Source organism: Xenopus tropicalis, chromosome 1 (genome assembly GCF_000004195.4).
Source record: "Xenopus tropicalis strain Nigerian chromosome 1, UCB_Xtro_10.0, whole genome shotgun sequence".
In the NCBI taxonomy this organism is placed as follows: Eukaryota; Metazoa; Chordata; class Amphibia; order Anura; family Pipidae; genus Xenopus; species Xenopus tropicalis.
This window is the reverse complement of record NC_030677.2, coordinates 67,411,321-67,431,616: the sequence shown is the minus strand read 5'-3', so window position 1 is coordinate 67,431,616 and position 20,296 is coordinate 67,411,321. Positions and strand designations below refer to the sequence as shown.

The window sequence follows — 20,296 nt, the reverse complement described above, 5'->3', positions numbered from 1 at the left end:
ATAAGATGGCCTGTCACCAATTTCCATATTACAAAAACACCCTACCTAAAGCACATATAGCAGTGATAGTTGTTCCTTTGTTCAGAAACACTTAAAGATTATAAAGGTGGTCAAAAATTATCAAACTAGGCTCTTTGGGAAGTGGGCTGTCACCTTCTTTCTCAGATGCAACAGGTACAATAATATTCTGCATTATAAGCCATTTTATTTAGAGCCCCCACATGTACCTATAACAAACACCACATAGCTTACTTGAGTCAGTTCCTTTTGACCTCACATACATCATTTATGATGGGAAACTGGGAAAAGGTTTGTTCTTTAGCTTCCTAGTAGAAGTTCTTTTTGTGCTTCTGCATGGAGCCTTTCTTTCTCACATCAAGAAGAAAATGATAGTGTATAATATATATTTCTGTCTCTAAAGGTAAAGGAGATGAGTAGAACAGGAAGTGACAGGACAGGAATTATAAGATGTTGAATGAACATGCTGACAGCCTGCAAATCATTGCACTCCCAAAACAATTCCCAATACATTTCTCCCTCTGGCATAAAACTTGATATAAACTACACCTATCCAAGACAAGCTAAATACGACTTGGTAAATGGAAGGCAGTATATAGCATAATACAATGATATTGAATGTGTAGGCAGTGAGTGGCAGAGTTTTTATAACCAGAAGATATCCTTAAAAATGAGGTCTGATGCACAAATAAAGAATATTGTATTAAAGATATCTGACTGTAATTACTGACTGCTTAGTACACAAGTTAGTACTGCATTTATATGGCATTTGTATTGTGTAGCATAATCCTGTAGTATAGTAACTGACATTGAACTACAATTCCCAGAATTATTTTCACTTATGCCCAGTCGAAATTACATAATAATGATCTTGTATTCAGGTCATCAAGTAACATCTGACATTTAAATAATCCTGGTCTCTCACTCTGTCACTACCAGGCTACATTACTCAGATTACATTTTCAGAAATGTTTGACCTTTTACCCTTGCCTCTCTCTTTAAAGAATATGCAGTATAGCTAAATTTCTCTGGAGGGTATTTATTGTCATAATGTAAAAGGTCCAGAAATGTTCATATTAATTAGGCATTTTGGCAAATGGGTGGAGAAACTATTACCTTAAAGGAAAACTAAACCCACCTGTTGCTTTCTAACCAATAGCCTCTCTTCATAGGTATCCATTTGCAATTGCATTAACCCAACTACCAGGAACTGGTATAAGGAATATTCTTTGCAATCAAAACCTAGGTTATAAAACTAGATATTATTAGTTATTAAAGTTATTAATGGAAATGGATGATAAACCCATGTACAGTGAAGGAGATTTTGTTTTACTAAACATTGCATGCATTTGCTTGTGCAGATTATGTATTGTAAAGTGGAGATACTGAAACTGATTGCGGAACAGAAATACATTGTTTTATGCAAGTTAGCGATCTGCCATATATGCTCTGGGATATCATAAATAGGGAGGCTGTTTCCAGCATCAAGCTATGTCCTTTCCATTACAGATGTCTTGGAAGGCTCTGCAGAATAATTTTGATAAGTGGCCAGATATTTTTACACCATAGTAGACAAAGCTGGAAACTAATACTACAAGGCAGCCCACAATTAAAATCACAGGAGGTGACACTATATAGCACAATTTATATATATATATATCTACACTATTTATACACTAGATTTTAGACTTTCGTCATAAAACCACCAAAATAATTTAATTCTTCCTAATTATGTCCACAAACATGGTTTATGTTTGTTTGTATACTCTGGTTTATTGTCCAGTGCAATATTCATATCTGATAATGCACTGTAGAAGTCTCAACTATCAAACTGGAGCCTCTTGTCTGCAAGTAAATATAATAGGAGTAATTTGCCTAGACCCCAGACAGAAAAAGCATGACCCTTAGGGGCACATTTACTAACCCACGAACGGGCCGAATGTGTCCGATTGCGTTTTTTTCGTAATGATCAGTATTTTGCGATTTTTCGGAAAATTGTCGCGACTTTTTCGGAGCCATTCCGAATGTTTCGCAAAATGTCGCAACTTTTTCGTAGCGTTACGACTTGCGCAAATTGTCGCGACTTTTTCGCAGCTTTCGCGCCGAGTACGAAAGTTTCGGATTCATTCAAGCTTCAGTATGGTGACTTTTCTTGGGCCAGGTTGGAGCTGCAGAGTGCCATTGAGTCCTATGGGAGGCTTCCAAAATCATGCTAAGTCTGAAAGTCCGCCGCTTACGAGCGCTCAATACGAAAAAGTCGCGACAAGATACGAGCAAATCGTAACGGTTACGAAAAAGTTGCGACTTTTCGCGCAAACACAATTTACGAAAAGTCGTAACGGCGACGAAAAAAACGCAAAAATACGAAAAAGTCGCAAAATGTTCGTTTTCCAATCAGAATTTTTCCAATTCGGATTCAAATTCATGTCTTAGTAAATCAGCCCCCTAGTGTTCAAGAGCAGTTCTATCAGGGAACTGACTACACGTTGCACCTTGCACAGTAGCAGCACATACACATAGCAGCCTGCATCTGTCAGTGCTCCCTTTTTTGCATGTGTAAATGATGCACTGGAGGGCACACCTACATGTTTTTCCCTGCAAACTAAAGACGTCACTATATTTATTGGAGGTACAAAGGTCTCTGCAGAAATTTTTCTATGTACAGGGCAGGGCACAAAGTAAAAAACCATGCCAGGTTGCCCATTTTTTTACAACGACGTATAGCCACATTGGTCAATATAGTTCATGTGGAAAAAGGGGCCCAGCACTCACCAAGGTTCAATGCTGTGCTAGCTTTATTGTACCATACCAAATGAGAATAACATTTCAGGATGGTATGGTACAGTAAAGCTAACACAGCAGTGAACCTTGGTGAGAGCTAGGCCCCTTTTTTCACATAGCCCATTTATTTTGCAACCTTCCCTTGCTAATAATTAATTTCCCTTATTAAAAAAACATAGTTGTGGGAGTATTTTTATGTAAAAAAAGCAAAAGAATTATTAAATGTACTCCAAGGCAATATTACCACCATATTTACAGTTGACCTTCAATACAAAAATCAAAGGGAAAAAGAAAAGTTGGGGATATAAATTACATTACATTAACATTTATTTATAAAGCGCCAACATATTCCGCAGCGCTGTACAATAAGTGGGTTACATACATTGGACATACAGAGTAACATATAAAGCAATCAATAACCGATACAAGAGGTGAAGAGGGCCCTGCCCAAAAGAGCTTACAATCTACAAGATCATCAATGATGCTGTTTGCTTTCCTTTAGGTACTAATTAGAGGTTTGAGGAGAGAAACCAGACACTGCTTTTGGCCAGATCTTTGCAAAAATTGTCCAACTATATCTCACTAAATAGAGATTTCCAAAAAATGACCATTGTTGGTTGTTATCAGAATACATATTGGTCAGTACAATGTTCCCTTTTCATTAGCATTTTAAATATTAACTCATACAGGTATGGGACCTGTTATCGGGAATGCTCTGGATATGGGGTTTTCCGAATAAAGTTATCTTTCCGTAATCTGGATCACCATACATAGGGGCTGATTTACTTACCCACGAACGGGTCGAAATGAGTCCGATTGCGTTTTTTTCGTAATGATCGGTATTTTGCGATTTTTTCGTATGTTTTGCGATTTTTTCGGATTCTTTAAGAATTTTTCGTTACCAATACGATTTTTGCGTAAAAACGCGAGTTTTTCGTAGCCATTACGAAAGTTGCGTAAAATCTGGCGATTTTTCGTAGCGTTAAAACTTGCACAAAAAGTTGCGCTTTTTTCGTAGCGTTAAAACTTACGCGAAACTTTGCACCTTTTAAGTTTTAACGCTACGAAAAATGCGCAACTTTTCGCGTAAGTTTTAACGCTACGAAAAATGCGCAACTTTTTACGCAACTTTCGTAATGGATACGAAAAACTCACGTTTTTACGCAAAAATCGTATTGGTAACGAAAAATTCGTAAAGAATCCAAAAAAATCGCAAAACATACGAAAAAGTCGCAAAATTTTCGTTTTCAAGTCGGAACTTTTCCAATTCGGGTCGGATTCGTGGGTTAGTAAATCAGCCCCTTTGTCTACTAAAAAAATAATTTTAACATTTAAACATTAAATAAACCCAATAGGATACAGGATATATACAGGATCATATACCTGTATTCATTATCAATTAAATTCTCAGCAATCAACACACCATAGCACATACATTATTACATTACAGAAATTAATTTGCATTCATTAATGTTATAATGAAAATATAGGCTAGATTTTTATTTTCTATAACTATAGAAAGTCAGCTGAAAAAGAAAAAAATGAAAAGCACTTGTGAAGTGTTCTTGCTGATAATATCTTCTTAAAACTTTTAATAGGCCAAGCAAATAGGGTAGGAAATGAAGTCATTATCCTTAATGTAGATAAAATAATTGTTGTGCTTATCCAAGATAAATATAACAAGGTACAGCAAAATACAGCAAAAAGATCTTCAGATTAGCGTTTTCTCAATTCATATCCAAAATAAATTGTTTTAGGATGAAAAAGAACAATTTTGTCACATTCATAAAGCTAAGCATTTTATCTTGTATTACTGGATAGTCATAATAATAAGGTAGGAGCTTGCTTATAAGGGCTGAATCCTATTAACTCTGGCACCTACAAACACATTTTAATATACATCATAATTTATAACATACTGCCACAACCATTCAATCAACATAAACAATTCTAATTTAATGTCATTAGAAGATCACAGGGGTTTACAAACACTGGGTCACTAATTGTATAACGTTTCTGTTCTGGCATTTAAAGACATTGTTAACCTTTAGAGAAAACTATTAATAAGCAAAAGAGCAGACATATATAGTCTGAAGCCAGAAGGTAACTTTGAAAAATACATTCTAGATAAACTTGTTATCCAGAAAGCTCCAAGATAAAGCAATACCTTCCATAGTAACCTATTGAAAAAAACATTTCTTTATTTTTCCCTTATTTGCTTTTTTTTAGACTTTTTACTGAACAAGCAAAAACCCATGTTCATGGGAAAAAAATCCTATTTTTCCTTTTCTAATTGAAATGTTTACATAGCCTTAAGGAATGGTTCTCCATTACATAAAAATCCCCTGTATGGAAAACCCCATGTTTAAGGTATTTCAGGTAATAGATTTCATATCTAGACAGATAAATGTTTTGCAAAATAAGACACTTACAGGTTTTATCAAGATTCTGCAAAAATATTTTACCAAACACATAAAAGTGAATTTAAATGAGTGCCAACCAGTTGGAAACTGGTAGACTAGGACACACTCACCATATTACGCAAAATGCACAGCCGTGTGTTTTACACATTAACACTCTCACTCTTTTAGGCATATTCTTATAGGATTCCAGCGCCCAAGTTTTTAGCAGTACTGGGCTCTGCCCTGTATGTGAAAAGGGCCCTGCTCTTCTACGGCTTCTGTAAAACACAAATCTTACTTGGTTAATGTGGCTAAAAAAGTGAAATAAAATAGGCAGTCTATCCAAACTGCTGAAAATGTTGAACTTAGCATTCAAATCGAGGAGGCTTGCTGCTGAAAATGACATTGATGATAGAATTGTAACTCAGCAGTTCATGTACCCTGAAAGCTCAGGGGATTACATTTTCACCTAATAATTTGGTATTGGAAATGTGCTAAAATTAAACAATACTTGTTTGGTAAGATGCTGCAATGACCTCTGTGTGCTATGCTAGCTGCTTTGGATTGTTCCAATTGTGCAGGGTTAATGTGGTATCAGATTGTACTAATGGCACGTGCCCTGTAATAGTTTATTCCTAGCAGAGGCAGTAGGGCTGATGGAATGTGCTTGGTGCCTGTCAGTCACAGACACGTATTTTACCCATACATAATGATATCTGGAACAGAGTTCACATCCCAGATATAGAGCACGTAATTTAATTAGTATCTTCTGTTACTAATTAAATTAACCATTGGCACCCTCAGTTTTAGAAGTGTTTCCATCTGCCGATATGCTGATGCAACAACAGTGACCTCAAAGATTACATTTATATTTATTAGCTATCCCTAGTATAGAAAACATGTGCACAAAACCATGTGGCCTTCAATGATAAATTGTCCTGAACTGTGAGGCACAGATAATTGAAAAAACAGAAACAGACAAGTTGTACAAAGTTGCATTAAAAGAGCAGTGCAGGGGCATGGACAGATTTACAAGTTAATTTGGCTACTTGCTGATTTGTGACTCTTGAGCTACCACATATGCACAGGTGTATACCAATATACTTTTCTGGTTTTATACTTTTCAGTATTAACCAAAAGCAGGAAAATTAAACTCCTGGCCTTATTAAGCAGTAGTATTATTCTGCTGCCTAGAAGTTAACTACTGCAGAATTATTATGATTCAGAACCAGCATAAGGGTCAGCCAAACAGTAAGGGGTATTCTGGCCCCAAGCCTGAGATCCAATGTAACACAGCAGCAGCTGGTTGTAACGTTAGGAAGTGCAAGTAAGCAGCAGGTGGCAATTCCTGTTGTCATACCTCCTTATGAACAGCAAACCTTCAGCATTGCCATTCTGCTGGAAACTCGCAAAGGAAAGAATATCTTTTGAAACAAAATGAATCAAGAAAGTTCTGTAGCTATCTGTAAGACTGTTAAAAACTTTTCAGTAGATGTCAGATGAACTCTTTCAACCAAATAATTGTAGTGCAATGGTGGAGATATGGACTTCAGGCTTGGGTGAATTTGAAAATATATGACATTTTTGAGTTTCCAGTTAATAATCCTAAAATATATATTGGAGAATGGGGAATGGATATTAAATATGTATAAATGTTATGGCAAATAGAGTAGAACCTTAACTATGAGGTATGACAACATTGAACATAGAGCAAATAAATCATTCATGCATGTGTCAAAGGGATCACGAGCACAATAGAAGAGTAGGATAAATACAACAGTACTGTAGATATACAGAATGGGATCTCAAGAGCATAATGCTAATTTACAATGGATACGGATACGGAAAGTAGGTGCTAATGTTTGCAGATTGGAAATTTTGGACAGAAAAGGGTAGGGAGTAAAAATCTCTGCTGCTTGTCTGGTAGAAGTTACACAAACCCCAGGGATAATGTTTTAAAGTCTGCAGCAGGTCTAGTAACTCATAGTAACCAAGCATCAGGTAACATTTGGTGGCCACTTTTTGAAAGCAAACATCTCATTGGTTGTCATGGGTCACTAAAAGGGGCAAAGTTTGTTACTCCTATTACTATACCCCATATGTTTCTTAGCCATAAAACAGCACAGTCACTAAATGACAGATATAGTCATTTCTTGTTTGCTTGTGATCAATATGTCTCCAGGTAGAGGGTTTAGGGGTTTCAGCCATATACTTTTTCACATCTTTAAATAAATATCCCTTAGAACTTGTTTTGGGATGTCAGTTGGAATAGATATTCCTCCTGCAGAATGTTCTAGATCAAGGTCATATGATTGAAAGACAGAAGGGGTCATTTATAAAGAGTAAAGCAGGGTGCCAAATGCAAAAAAGAAATGCAATCTGCCGTTGTTCTGCCTTATACACCTTACCTTCCACTCTAGTTAGTTGGCATAAATATCTGTGCTCCATTCACACCATCTGAAAGAGTCAGTGTGAAAGTAAATTACACATACAATTCCATTTCTTTTATAAAGTTTTTCATGTAGACGTTCCCAAGCATAACCAGAGAAAGTCCCACACAAATGATCAGGGTTTAACAGCATCTAATCTATGTTTAAATCTTTAATGTGCACAGTAAAAAAATAATCGTTTTGCCTTTTAGGGCTGTGGCACACGGGGAGATTTCGGGAAATTGCAGCCCTGCGTATGCCATCCCACCGGCGATTTACATTTCCACCGGTGGGATGGCATTTCGGGGAGATTGGTCGCCCACAACAAGGGAGATTTACTGAAATCGTGGAAGTTTCCTCTCAAGGCCATCTCCCCTGTGTGCCACAGCCCTTAGGAATGCAGTAAATAGTTGATACCTATTGTGTACTACTCTTTAAAATAGAAATATTGCAAAATGTAAAAAAAATGTGCATTTATATATGGCATACGTAATCATACTGAAATTGGTGCATAGGAAACCAGACCATAATAATATCTTATGCTTTTAAATATAATGTACTAACAATAACATTCCAGTTTGAAATGTATTAAATCAAGATGATGCGAAGTAACTGCTGTGTTTAAAAAAAGACATACAGTGAGATGGTCAGAAAAAATAGAAAAAGGTTGGAATTGGTTTAGTAACTGTGCCCTGGACATGTGCATTACAATATATTCCTCTCTTAAGCCAACTAAACAGTATTTACCGGTTAATACAGATGTTTATTATCTGTTTGCCACATGGCACACAGAAAGGAACTGTTGTTTAGTATATATTCCATTTGTATTGCCTATTGTATTGTAAAATACATGTACAGAATGCAATGTGTGAAAATTATAATTGATACATACAGAACTATACAAATGATTTGGACCTACCATAGTTTTGGCCTTGGTGGAAGCGTTCTCCTAAGACTACAATAATATCAATATACAAGGTGTGCCCCATATTGTAATTGTTCCAACCCATATGTAAAAACTGATCTGCTGCTTTATGCAAGGGACAAACCGTACTATTATTGACTGTTTTTTTAAACTGTACAGCTATAATTTTTTTACAAACCCTGTAGGACTTTTTGTTTCATGTACATTTTGCTGTTTTGTAAATAATACATTGTTCATCACATTTTATGTTTGTCATTAATTGTCTTTGTGTTGTTTGTGTTGGTTTGTCTGGTGCTATGTGATGTTGTGTCCCTAGGGTTTGCCAGGCTGTCCTACAATGGCTGCTCTCCATAGTAATCAGATCCTCACAGTCAAGGTTTGTGGATGATGATGTGCCCAAGTCTAGTCGAGTGTCCAGCAGCAAACAGTGAACATGAATTTGAAAGAGAATTTGATAGCAATCTTTATTTTTATTAGCTCAAGAAGAGAAAAGCAGGCCAAAAAATGTTGGCATTTCTGTATTAATTATAGTTACAGGGAAAATGTAAAAGGAAATTTTACTGAAACAGATTCTCTTGAATATCCTGTATTTCATGTCACAGAATGCTGGCTGGATACTTGCACTGTACTGCTGGTAGTTTGTCATGGGAATCACTTACCAGTTAGTGAAAAATAACACTCGAGTTATTGAATATAAGTTCATTAATTATAAGTTTAATTAATTAAAACTAAATAAAATTAATTATACACGCAGGATTGTGTGAAATATTAAAGTAACACCCCTGCATTTGTTCCTCCAAAAAGTCAGAGATTCCCTTCCAGACAAAGGCTACCAGTGGTGGCTTGGCATGATTTTTATAGCTAATGCTTATGTCTTATGTCTTTATTTCTTTCCTGGGGCCTTCTGATGTCTTTGCTTCAACTTTCTCATCTCTGAACTTCCACCTTTGACCTCATCTCACTGATCAGATGGTGTTTCCTAAGATCAATCATGGCTTTCTCTCTGCTGATCAGCAGCTAATAAAACGCCGCCTGATTAAGGTAGTGCTTAATTTTTGATGAGTCTGGATTTTTCTGCCCTGGGTTTTTGCCTTAATGGTTTTTAGATTTTCAGTTCAGTATTATACATTTGAATTGTTTGCTAATATATTTACTTTTAATGTGCTATGTTTTTATACAGAAAAAAATATCTTTTAATTTCATATCATAATATCCTATATAAGACAGTGTATTTTGATAACTATGATATTCTACGGTCAGTTGGGGTCTGTTACTATATCCAGAATTTAGAAGAAACAATGCCTCTGTGAGATTTGTTAAAACAGCTTCCTCTGCAGCAGGTTCTTTGCTTTCTGCTAATTTCCGCAGAATTCTATATCTATTCTCTTTCTTTCTGCTGCAATGCATGATCGGACAAACATAACTGTAAAAGAAAACAATTAGATGATTACTGTAAAATTGCTCCCTTCAAAGCTGCAAAGGATTTCTTCTTACCAAGCTTATTAGGATTTAGGGCTCTGGCACACAGGGAGATTAGTCGAGTCTTTTTCGGCGATTTCCCGAAATCGCGCCGCCGCGTGTGCCATCCCACCGGCGACTTACATTGTTGCCGGTGGGATGGCAGGTGAAGGCAACTCGGGGAGATTAGTCGCCCGCGAACAGGGAGTTTTGTCGCGGGCGACTAATCTCCCCGTGTGCCAGAGCCCTTATTCTGTCCGTAATTAGAGTTGATAACCTAGTTTAGTTAACTAAATAATCATGCGTAAATGATTTACTTGATAAACATCAACAGGACATTTAGAAGTATAACAAGATTACATTTTGCCATAAATATTTACATAATGAAAATAAGAATAATAGCATAAATGTCCCACATGTGAATCTCTTACAAATGAAGTTGCATCTGATAGATGGATTTTGAAAATATTTGAATGGAATGTTACATTGTTCCAAAATATACCAATAAATATGAACAACTAAGTCGTAAATGTAACTTTTGTAATTTTAGTAATTTATGAAAAATGTGTAGAGCTTTAACAATAGATTCATATTTTTCAATCACATAAAAAATGTGAACTTGAAAAAAGTAGATTTTGTTTACAACAGAATAGCAAACTAAATCTAGTAGCCAAGCGTATTTAGTATGTCCCATAAAATGTGTCAGAAACCAGAGGTTTTCCTTTTAGAAAATACACTGTACATAGATATAATGTGATAAACTATTTTTAATATGTTTTACTAATAGGTGATTTTGCCCCAATCCCTCCTCATTCTCACAAATTAATCTCAACAAATTTAGAGAATGATAGTAACTAAACTTTTCTTTATTGCCAAGGGTGATCAAGGACAAGCAGGCCCCCCGGGCCCCCCAGGTCCACCGGGTCCACCAGGTCCTAGGGGTCCTCCAGGAGACACTGGGAAAGATGGTCCAAGGGGATTGTCTGGAGCTCCAGTAAGTTCCCAGAATTTAATGGTCTTGAATTTAATGTGTTGTTTATTTCTGAAGTATTTCCGCTTTGCACTATAGCCTTGTAATATTATGTAATACCACAGGAATAAGAAAAAAGAATAATGCATTTACAGAGTTACATTTATTTCATTCCAAGCTATGGTAAGCTCAGAGTTCAAATATAACCACAAAAAACATTTTTTTCCCCAGTGGCAAAAAAAAAGCAATGGAACAGGTGAAATGCATCAAGGCATCTAAACTGAGCTTAAATCTCATTGTTTTTATACTTTTTAAATTTAATTTACAATGAGGTCATTCAGAGATATCAGTTGGCATCTGTGTACTTTGTTTTTCTTTTGTGTCATATGGTCATCTTTAAACAATTTTAATTTGTACAGTTTCCAAAAATTCTGACTTCTAATTAAGCTTACTTCCAAATCCCTTGGGTTTGTGTTTCTTTAGGTTGCCTAGTCCCCTAATAGTTGTAGGAACGGTATAACCGAAACCGCAGCCTTGAATATGGAAGCAGAGGTTTTTATATACTTCGCAAACATAGTTTTTCTGCTCCAGCAGATGTTATATGTTTTGGATGGTCCCATAGGCCGTATTTACTTAACCAGCTTTTAAAATTTATCTCAGAGCAGCTTTTGATCCACCATTGCAATAAATAAGAAAAAAATATTCATTTAAACCCTTTCAGATCTACTGAGTAAATCAGGGTCGTACTGGGGGGTGCAGGGCCCACCGGGGTTGCCGCCCCAGGGGCACTGCTGGTACCCCCGCTGGCCGTGTCCTCCGCACCCCCTTAACCCCTTGCAGGGTCCCCCGTTGAGCCTCCCTTACCCATTGCAGGGGCCCCCACTGGGCCTCCCTAACCCCCCGCATGGTCTCCCACCCAACGTCCTCCCCTGAGCGTGCATAAGTTTAACGCATTAGTGGAGGGACGGTCAGCTGAGGGAGTGGGGAGGGCGGCAAGGGTCGGGTCTAGGCTGCCAGGGCCCACCAGGTTTTTTCCCGGTGTCCCGGCAGCCCAGTCCTACCCTGGAGTAAATGCATAACATAGGGGCCTATTTATGATTGCTCAGGCCCAAGTACCTCAGGCACTTTTGAGTATTTTCTCCTGAACAGACTTGGGAAAATTAAAGCAAATTTTCAGGAAAAATATAAAAATTTGACATGGTAGTTGAGCTGAAACCCAGCATGAGTTAGCTTCCTTTATGATTGCTTAAGCCCTGTTAAATAAGAGCTCACTCATTCCCCCATTCTCTATTCATTCATATGGGATTTTAGAGGTGTATTTATCAGTGGGCTAAAGTTACAGTTCACCATTTGATAAATATGCCTGTACAAATTCCACAGAGGATGAATAGAAAGGGGTGGAATTTTGGGGGCAGATTTATCAAATTGTGAGATTAGAGTTCAGCACAGATAAACTCACCCACTTTCTATTCGTTCCGATGGGATTTTTAGAAGTGTATTTATCAATGGGTGAGAGTTCAACATTTGATAAATACTCCTCTAAAAATCTGTGCTGAGCTCTAATCTCACGTTTCAATAAATCTGCCTCATGCTGTTGTGAGCTCTAATTTCACACTTTCAAAATCTGCCCCATAGAGTGTATGAAATGGTTTTAAACATTTTTAACATTCTGCTGGTAGTAAAATGTCTGCAGTTCATAGATCTTAAACATAATAACATAATTAATCAGGGGAATGTACCTGCTCTTAATATTTAGCACAAAACATATTACCGTATTTTTCGGACCATAAGACGCACCGGACCATAAGACGCACCAATTTTTTGGGAAGGGAAATGAAGAAAAAAAGATTCTGAAACAAAGTGTCCTAAAATATTTTATGTGCATTAAAACCCAACCTGTACCAACAGCACCCAACATATTGCCCCCCACCTGTACCAGCAGCACCCAACATATTTCACCCACCTGTACCAGCAGCACCCAACATATTTCACCCAACATATTGCCCCCATCTGTACCAGCAAATAGCCTACCGATATACTTTAAAAAAATGTTTTTACTTGCCCATGTGGTCTCCGCAGGGCCCTCCTCTATTTACCGGCGCTTAGCTCTGGCGCATGCACAATGACGCGCATGCGTATGGGCATGCGCGTCATTGTGCATGCGCACAGCGCCATAGCTAAGCGCCGGCAAATAGAGGAGGGCCCTGCGGAGACCACATGGGCAAGTAAAAACATTTTTTTAAAGTATATCGGTAGGCTATATTCGGACCATAAGGGACTTTTTCCCCCCACTTCTGGGGGAAAAAAAGTGCGTCTTATGGTCCAAAAATACGGTATATTCCCATGTATTAATCTGAAAGACCTTGAATGATATTTAAAATCACTTTTTAGAGTATGCAGGCACCGAGATATTAAATGTTTTTTATTATTGCTCTGCTAAGATGTTTGTTGAACATTCTACCTTATCATTATTGATCCTTACACAAAAAAAGATAAGACTCAGATCCACTTCAGAAAGATATTGAGAAATGCTTTTTGTTCGTTTTGCCCTCAGCCTCTTAGAATATTCTCATTCCAAGCAGTAAAAAATATTTTCTGGATTATGTCATATTCTGTATTCAACTTCTCCCCAACCGTACTATGAGTGTTTTAGCTAATGTTATAGATTTCCTGTAGAGTTCATTTAAAAGTGAACATTACAAATGCAACTGTTTCAACTATCTTTTAATAAATGTGCTTGTAACAATTAAATTTAATGACATTTAAAGGCAAATGAGGATTCCTTATGTATAGTAATTGGTTGTCCTGCTCTAGTGCTATCCAGTTTATCCCAGGTCTTTATTATCCAATGTTTTATGAAGCTAGCGTTCTCTCCAAATAATTTCAACATGCCGTCATAGTAATAAAAAGCATATACTTCTCAGAAAGATAACTGGATATACCTTTGTAGACAATGGAAGATCAAATATATTTTATTTGTAGTCAATACATACGTACAGGTTATGAAGGGTCAAGTCTTATCTGACTGAATGTATGTGTCATAAAACAATAAATATTTTTACTTTAGAAGTAATAAAAGCATCTTGGTTGCAAGTGAAATCTGTCAAGATCTCTGTTGTTAAAGATTGTTTCATAGCACTATGTCCTTTGCAGGGGCTGATGATTATTGGTTAAACTGGATATGAACTGGAGCTAAAGGATGTATATATATATATATATATATACAGTGTTATATAGGCATGGGAAGTGCCTGGAATAAAGTTTACCAAATGTTGTTGGAGGTACATGGAGTGTAGGTGACCCATAGACTAAAGCAGAAATCAGTAGTACAACTAAGTCCTCAAGTAATTTAAGGTGTAAAGCTGATACTTATAAAAATATTATAAGATGTTAAATCCCTGGGAATACCCTACATGGTAAACTAAACAATATGAATTTGAATCTTGGGAGCTAGTAAAATATATAGGGAAGCCTTCTAACTAAATTTGTTTTTAATTTTCTTTGCCTTTAGGGGGAGACAGGGAAACCAGGCGAACAAGGCTTAATGGTAAGTACTTTTTTAAAAATAATATATGTATAATATGTGTAAAAAGAATGAGGATACATTACATTTTGCCTTTGTCTTATTTTGTATTCTTGAGGTTTTTCTCTGGAGTATTCTTGAGGTTGTTATTAAAATGTTTTCAATAGAAAACTAAAATTTGGTGGGAGAAAAAAAATCACATGTTATATATACTTAGTTTGCCAATTGCCCAGCCTATTTGTAGTTTTCTTTAAGCACAAACAATATCCCTTATTTCTATATAAGAAAGATAACAGAAATAAATTAAATGACTATATTAGCAAAGCAATTGCAAAGAAAATGGAATGGGTCAGTTAACAGGAAAGCTTAACCTATGTGCTCACCCAGACATGTATAAACCAACCCCTATTTCCCTCGCCTAGAGACGTCCCAGACTCCTATTCTGGATCCACTTGCGTTTCTATACCTGTTCACATTTTTAGAGGACACTCATATTGCTTTGCATTTATTTTTGTTCTTGATTCATAAAGAAATCTCTTTTTGTTTGTTTTACTGCTCTGCACATTTATTTTAATCAGTCATTAGTGAAGAGCAGGACCATACAAAAAAAAAATAGAATGCCAGGAGTTTGTATGCTCTCCCCATGTCTGTGTGGGTTTTCTCCAGACACATCGGTTTCCTCCCATATTTCAAAAATGCACAGACAGGTTAATTGGCTCCTGATGAATATGGCCCTGGTAATTTGTGTGTGTGTAGTGTGAATGTGACAGGGAAATTAGATTGTAAGCTCTGCTGGGACAGGATATGACGTGAATAAGGAACAGGCATTGTAAAGCATTGTATAAATATGTCTATGGCATATTAATAAAGTTCACACTATGGAACGTTACAATAATTCCTATCACACTATGCATCTTCCGTTTGCTTGCATTAAAAAACTAATATATAAAATAGTAGCTTGTAGACTTTTATGTTAATTGTGTTCCATATTTGAGTTGGATATTGCCATTTCCACTCATTAGAAGGCACAAATAGTGGTGCAGGTAGAATTAATAAATATTAATGGTGTAGTACACTTTGTTCAAAAATATTTCTTCCCATACAGAATAAAGGCATACTGTATATAATAACCTTAGTTATCACTTTACTACATAGCATTTTGCACCCTGTGGTTCTTTTTAAACCAGCAAAGGCGTTGTTATTACACATTTTTCACTTTTTATTAAATTAATAGCTACAAGGCACAAACTGAGGAATTGCCAAGTTAGTAGTTCCAAGTTTTTAGAATAAATTATTAAGTATAATGCATCTGTGTATGTATATATTTATGCATATATTACCTCAGCTAAGCCCCCTTACAGTATTTGTAATTAAAATTCAGTTTCCCAACACAAGCACATATATATTTGTCAATATAGATGATGGGATATGTGTAGACTATTGAGTGTTAATACAAACTCTAACACAAATATATAAAACATACTTATTCACACATTTCAGTCTTGAATTGATATTGTGGGTAATGGGAGGCCCTATAGTAAAACAGAGTATAAAACTGCCTTCCTAATTTAAGTAGGATTTGTGAGAAAAACCCTTGTATACATTAAATAGTCCCAGTCTTCTTATTTAATTTTGCTAATTATCCATTACTAGTTTAATGAGGTGACTGACTTCCATACTAACCTACAAGGCTTGCGACCTCACTTATTAAAATCAAGTGTTTGTTTTGTTTTTTTCAGAAGTTACAGAAGGGGTTGTTTGTGGTTACCTCTTTGGAATGTTTTTTTTATAAGGGGTTTTCAACATGTGGCTTACTGAACTACAGCTCTCTTCAGGCGTATAAGGTCAAATCCAAGAGTCTGAATTAGATCACTTTATTTTACTAAGAGGGGTGTAGAGTCAATGTCGACTTTTACATTAACCTTTAGATTTATATATATACATATATACTGTATATATAACTCTGAAAAGCTGCTTTTAGCCTACAGCTAAAATATACACCTTTCTTGACATAAGCTCATTCAGTTAGGTATGTAGAAAAGGTGCATAAACACCTTTTTGACTCTAAAAATATTTTTTACACCGCCATACAGGTTGAAAGGAAATCTGTGATCACAGGGACCATTTTCACCTGCTCCACTATCCTTAGGCACAAAATCTAATGCAACCTTAATGTCGTTCATTTGTGAAGTGAGGGATTCTGGGACTTGGTGTCCTTCTGCTTTGCATAGTTGGTGGTGCACAGACTCTCAGGAAAGTGAAGGGACTTAAAGTCCCAGATGCACAGATCAGATAGAGTTTTTGTATCCTTTGAACATAATCCCAACTGCATGAGCTCATGTAAAAAAATGAGGAGGGTTATTTTCCCCTATCATAGAGTAGTAAAAGGGCTATAGTTTATTTGAGTATATTCTGTATTGCTCTTATGTTATTTATATATAAGTTATAAAGTAGCAGCCACATTGTCTACTTTTGCTTTGGCATTTCTGCCTCATTTTCTCCCTCAAGAACAAATAATAGGATGTCTAAGGCCAAACATAGAACTTTGCACTCATGTGTATTAATACAACTGCAGAGATTTACTGTTCTGTGTGAAAATACTTCAGACCTTAGATTATTAACTTATTTTTCCTTACAATTTCTGTTACTACCCAATAAAAGACAAGTCTGTACTGCTCACAGAGATGCAGAGAAGAGAGAAGTACAGTAAGTGGTTGGCTGCAGAGGTGTTAAGCTACTCAGAAATCTGCACATTGCTCATTGACTTATATAGGACACTAAACTTTTTTCTCCCCAGCCATTCACCTATATTATTTTAACTGCTGTATTTATTTAGTGCTCTACTTGGTTTTATAACTCTAGAAAGTAAAACTGTGCTCCCTTGGCAGCAGATGAGAGTTTCCTGCTTTTAATTGAAAATGTGTTTTCTTTGCTATTCCGGCTAATATTGGCAACCAGCAGCTGCCTCCATGGAAAAGGTTAAATCTGCTTAATCTTCGAATGATGTACTAGTTAAACGATATGAAAGTAAGCAATGTACCCTATGTAGAACCTAATGTGCCTAAGGCATCTCTCTGGTATAACAGATTCTTTTTTGCTGTTAATCCAGTTCACATTTCTGCCATTTGGCTTCAGATTTGCTTTTTACATGGTTAAATTATTTTTTATATCAAAAGAAAACTTTGGTTTTAAAGTTATATGTATATAATACTGTTAGTTCCCGCGAATTTTGTGAATTAGAGTTCACATTTTTAAGGGCCCGGTACATTTACTGTAGTCACATAATATTTTATGGGCTGATATATACAGATGGAGAAAAACCATCTTAATTCATTTAGCTTTTAAGTAAGTGTGCTTAAGCAGCTTATGAGGACAGTTTTAAAATAGTAGTGTAGTATGTAATAACAAATATACAAAAATTGTTTGTTTTAAAAACAGTAAAATCTGGTATAGTTGTATAAAGTGTATTTGTTTGTATTGTTTAAAAAAATCTTCTCTTCTTTCCATATATACATGGACTATGAGTTCATAGTTAGTCTTCTAGTAGTACTTTACCCCTTTCTATATAGAACACTGGTTATAATTCTCAGAAAAGACCCTCATCAATTAGATGTCACACTGGAAAGTTGTTTCTTTGTTTCATTGAAATGTTATATTGTGCCAAACCCACAAAGCAAACAAAATCCCATTACAAAGCAGTGAGCAATACTAGAGAAGTGTGATGGCATCTTACTATGTGACTGGGTGAACAAGATTATCCCTGTGTAGTTTGGGAACATAGGTTGGTCCAGTTGTACACATAACCTTTTCCTCAGCAAATACAGAAATGGGTTAGTGTTTTATTCTCCTGCAAACTAGCTTTGATGTGGAAGCCTATCTCATGCCAGTTGGAAACACATAGCCGCAATTAGATTTCTGAGCATTTCCTGAATGTTGGCACTTCCTTGTGATTCTGATTGCATGCTGTCAGTGCTCAGTACCAGCTGCTTCAGCCTTATTCATCCTTGTCCATATTTATCAGAGTCATTCCTGTCCCTCTTGGTCTTCTGAGAGTGGGATTGTAGTTTGATCTCCAGTACTTAGAAGTGCTAGTGGCTTACAAGGTCCTTATATGCTGTAGGTAGACAGGGACAATCGCTGACACTTCTCAAGTGTTCCAACAATCTGTGGTCGACAAAGTGCTTGGATAGAAGGGCAGAGCATTACCATTCATGCATTGCCAGTATACCCATCCCTTAACCACATGTTTTCTTTATGAAGCCTTTCCAGGAGACACAGGGAAAAGACATGAAAATCTTTAATTATTTACATAGTTGTGTTAACCTCCCCAAAAAAGTTCCAGGTTTAATGAGCAAACCATATATGTACAAGCCTTTTTTGTCCCATGTCATCCACTTTTCAAAATAGATACATATGAATAATACAAGTTGTGTACAATTCCAGCTTTTTATCATTCAGTTCAGTTTATATTGAGCTGGAAATAATTTCTTGCCTGCAGTGCTTCTCAAAATTATACCCTTTTTACCAGACAAGACAGAAAATGGATTGACTGTGGTTAAACTACGTGAATATATCATTAAGCTTTTAAGATTTTGATGCTGTGCATGCACTTTCTCAGTAAGAATAGTCTTCTGGCTGTTCCAGTAAACACCCTACACACAACGTTTCTTCATTCAAGTAAAAGAAACAATGCATTATTATAAGATATATATTTTTCTTTTTTTATAATGTTACTAACTTTAGTAATGATTATTATTACACAAACATACTTTTAGTTAAGAGTTAACCAGTTGCACTGGTTGTGAAACCCTTTCTTATATTGCCCAGTGCTACTTACAGCTAGTAATACCTTTCCAAGCAACTGCAAGAAAACAATAGAATCCTTGTACTATTCAGTAAGTAGATCATTAATCTTGCTGTAACTGTTTCTCAAATCAGAGTTAGTAAGAGACATATCCAGAATTTGTTACAATAAAACTTGGCTGGACTACTGTTATGTGACAAGAAAGTAGTAAAAAAAAGTTTCTTAAATAAAAAAAAGAGACAATTGAAATGGATGCTAATAGAACATCCATTTAGGATGTGACAATTTCATATAAAGCTAAAATATTTAATATTGTTTAGTGTCCATTTACATCTGTGAAAACAATTGAGCTACAATAATTGAACAGCAAGTAATTAATCAAAGAATGGCTTCTTTGAATTGGCCTTGGATAAGATGGAATCTTAATCAATAAGAAATACACATGGTTTGCTAGTTGGTCTGAATTGATGTAATATATGTTGCAGTAATGTTATTTTGTTAATAGTATGACCCTTGTCTACTTGCCAGTCCTGTGTTAAAAATGAGGCCATCATCTAAAATGGCATTTGGTCTAAAGGGAGCTGACTTTGCAATTAAACAGCTGCCTTCAGGTTGAAAGCACTGCTAACAGAAGCTGCCTCCTTGGGAATTGACTAGGTTGTGGTCTGATCCAACAGCTGCTTTCCTATCCAAGGAAACCTAAAATAGTGGGGCTGTTATGCATTCACTGACTTATGTGAAACACAGCAATAAAGCCAAAACACATGACTTTACTTATGCAGGAACCAAGAATCAGTTGCTCTTGAGAGGGGATCAGAGCTTTAGAACAATTCCTGGAGTATAAAGATGCTATGAAATTCATTTTAGGAAACCCCCTAATTGTAATAATAAACATTGTTAAGTTGTATAATGTGCTGACACAGGAACCCTTGGGTAATGATACATGGGGCAGTTAGCTACCATATGACAGTAATCACTTGGAGCAG

General features: G+C 36.2%; 1 protein-coding gene across 13 annotated transcripts in view; it reads left to right on the top strand.

Moving 5' to 3' along the window:
• col25a1.2 (collagen, type XXV, alpha 1, gene 2) overlaps positions 1-20,296 on the top strand; it is a 246,576-nt gene that overhangs the window by 145,085 nt on the left and 81,195 nt on the right. For 12 of the 13 annotated variants that reach the window (XM_031896008.1, XM_031896009.1, XM_031896001.1 and 9 more), the window contains 3 exon segments: positions 9,525-9,596; positions 10,891-11,007; positions 14,495-14,530. In XM_031896008.1, coding sequence (XP_031751868.1) covers positions 9,525-9,596; positions 10,891-11,007; positions 14,495-14,530 — 225 coding nt within the window. 13 annotated transcript variants of the gene reach the window in all.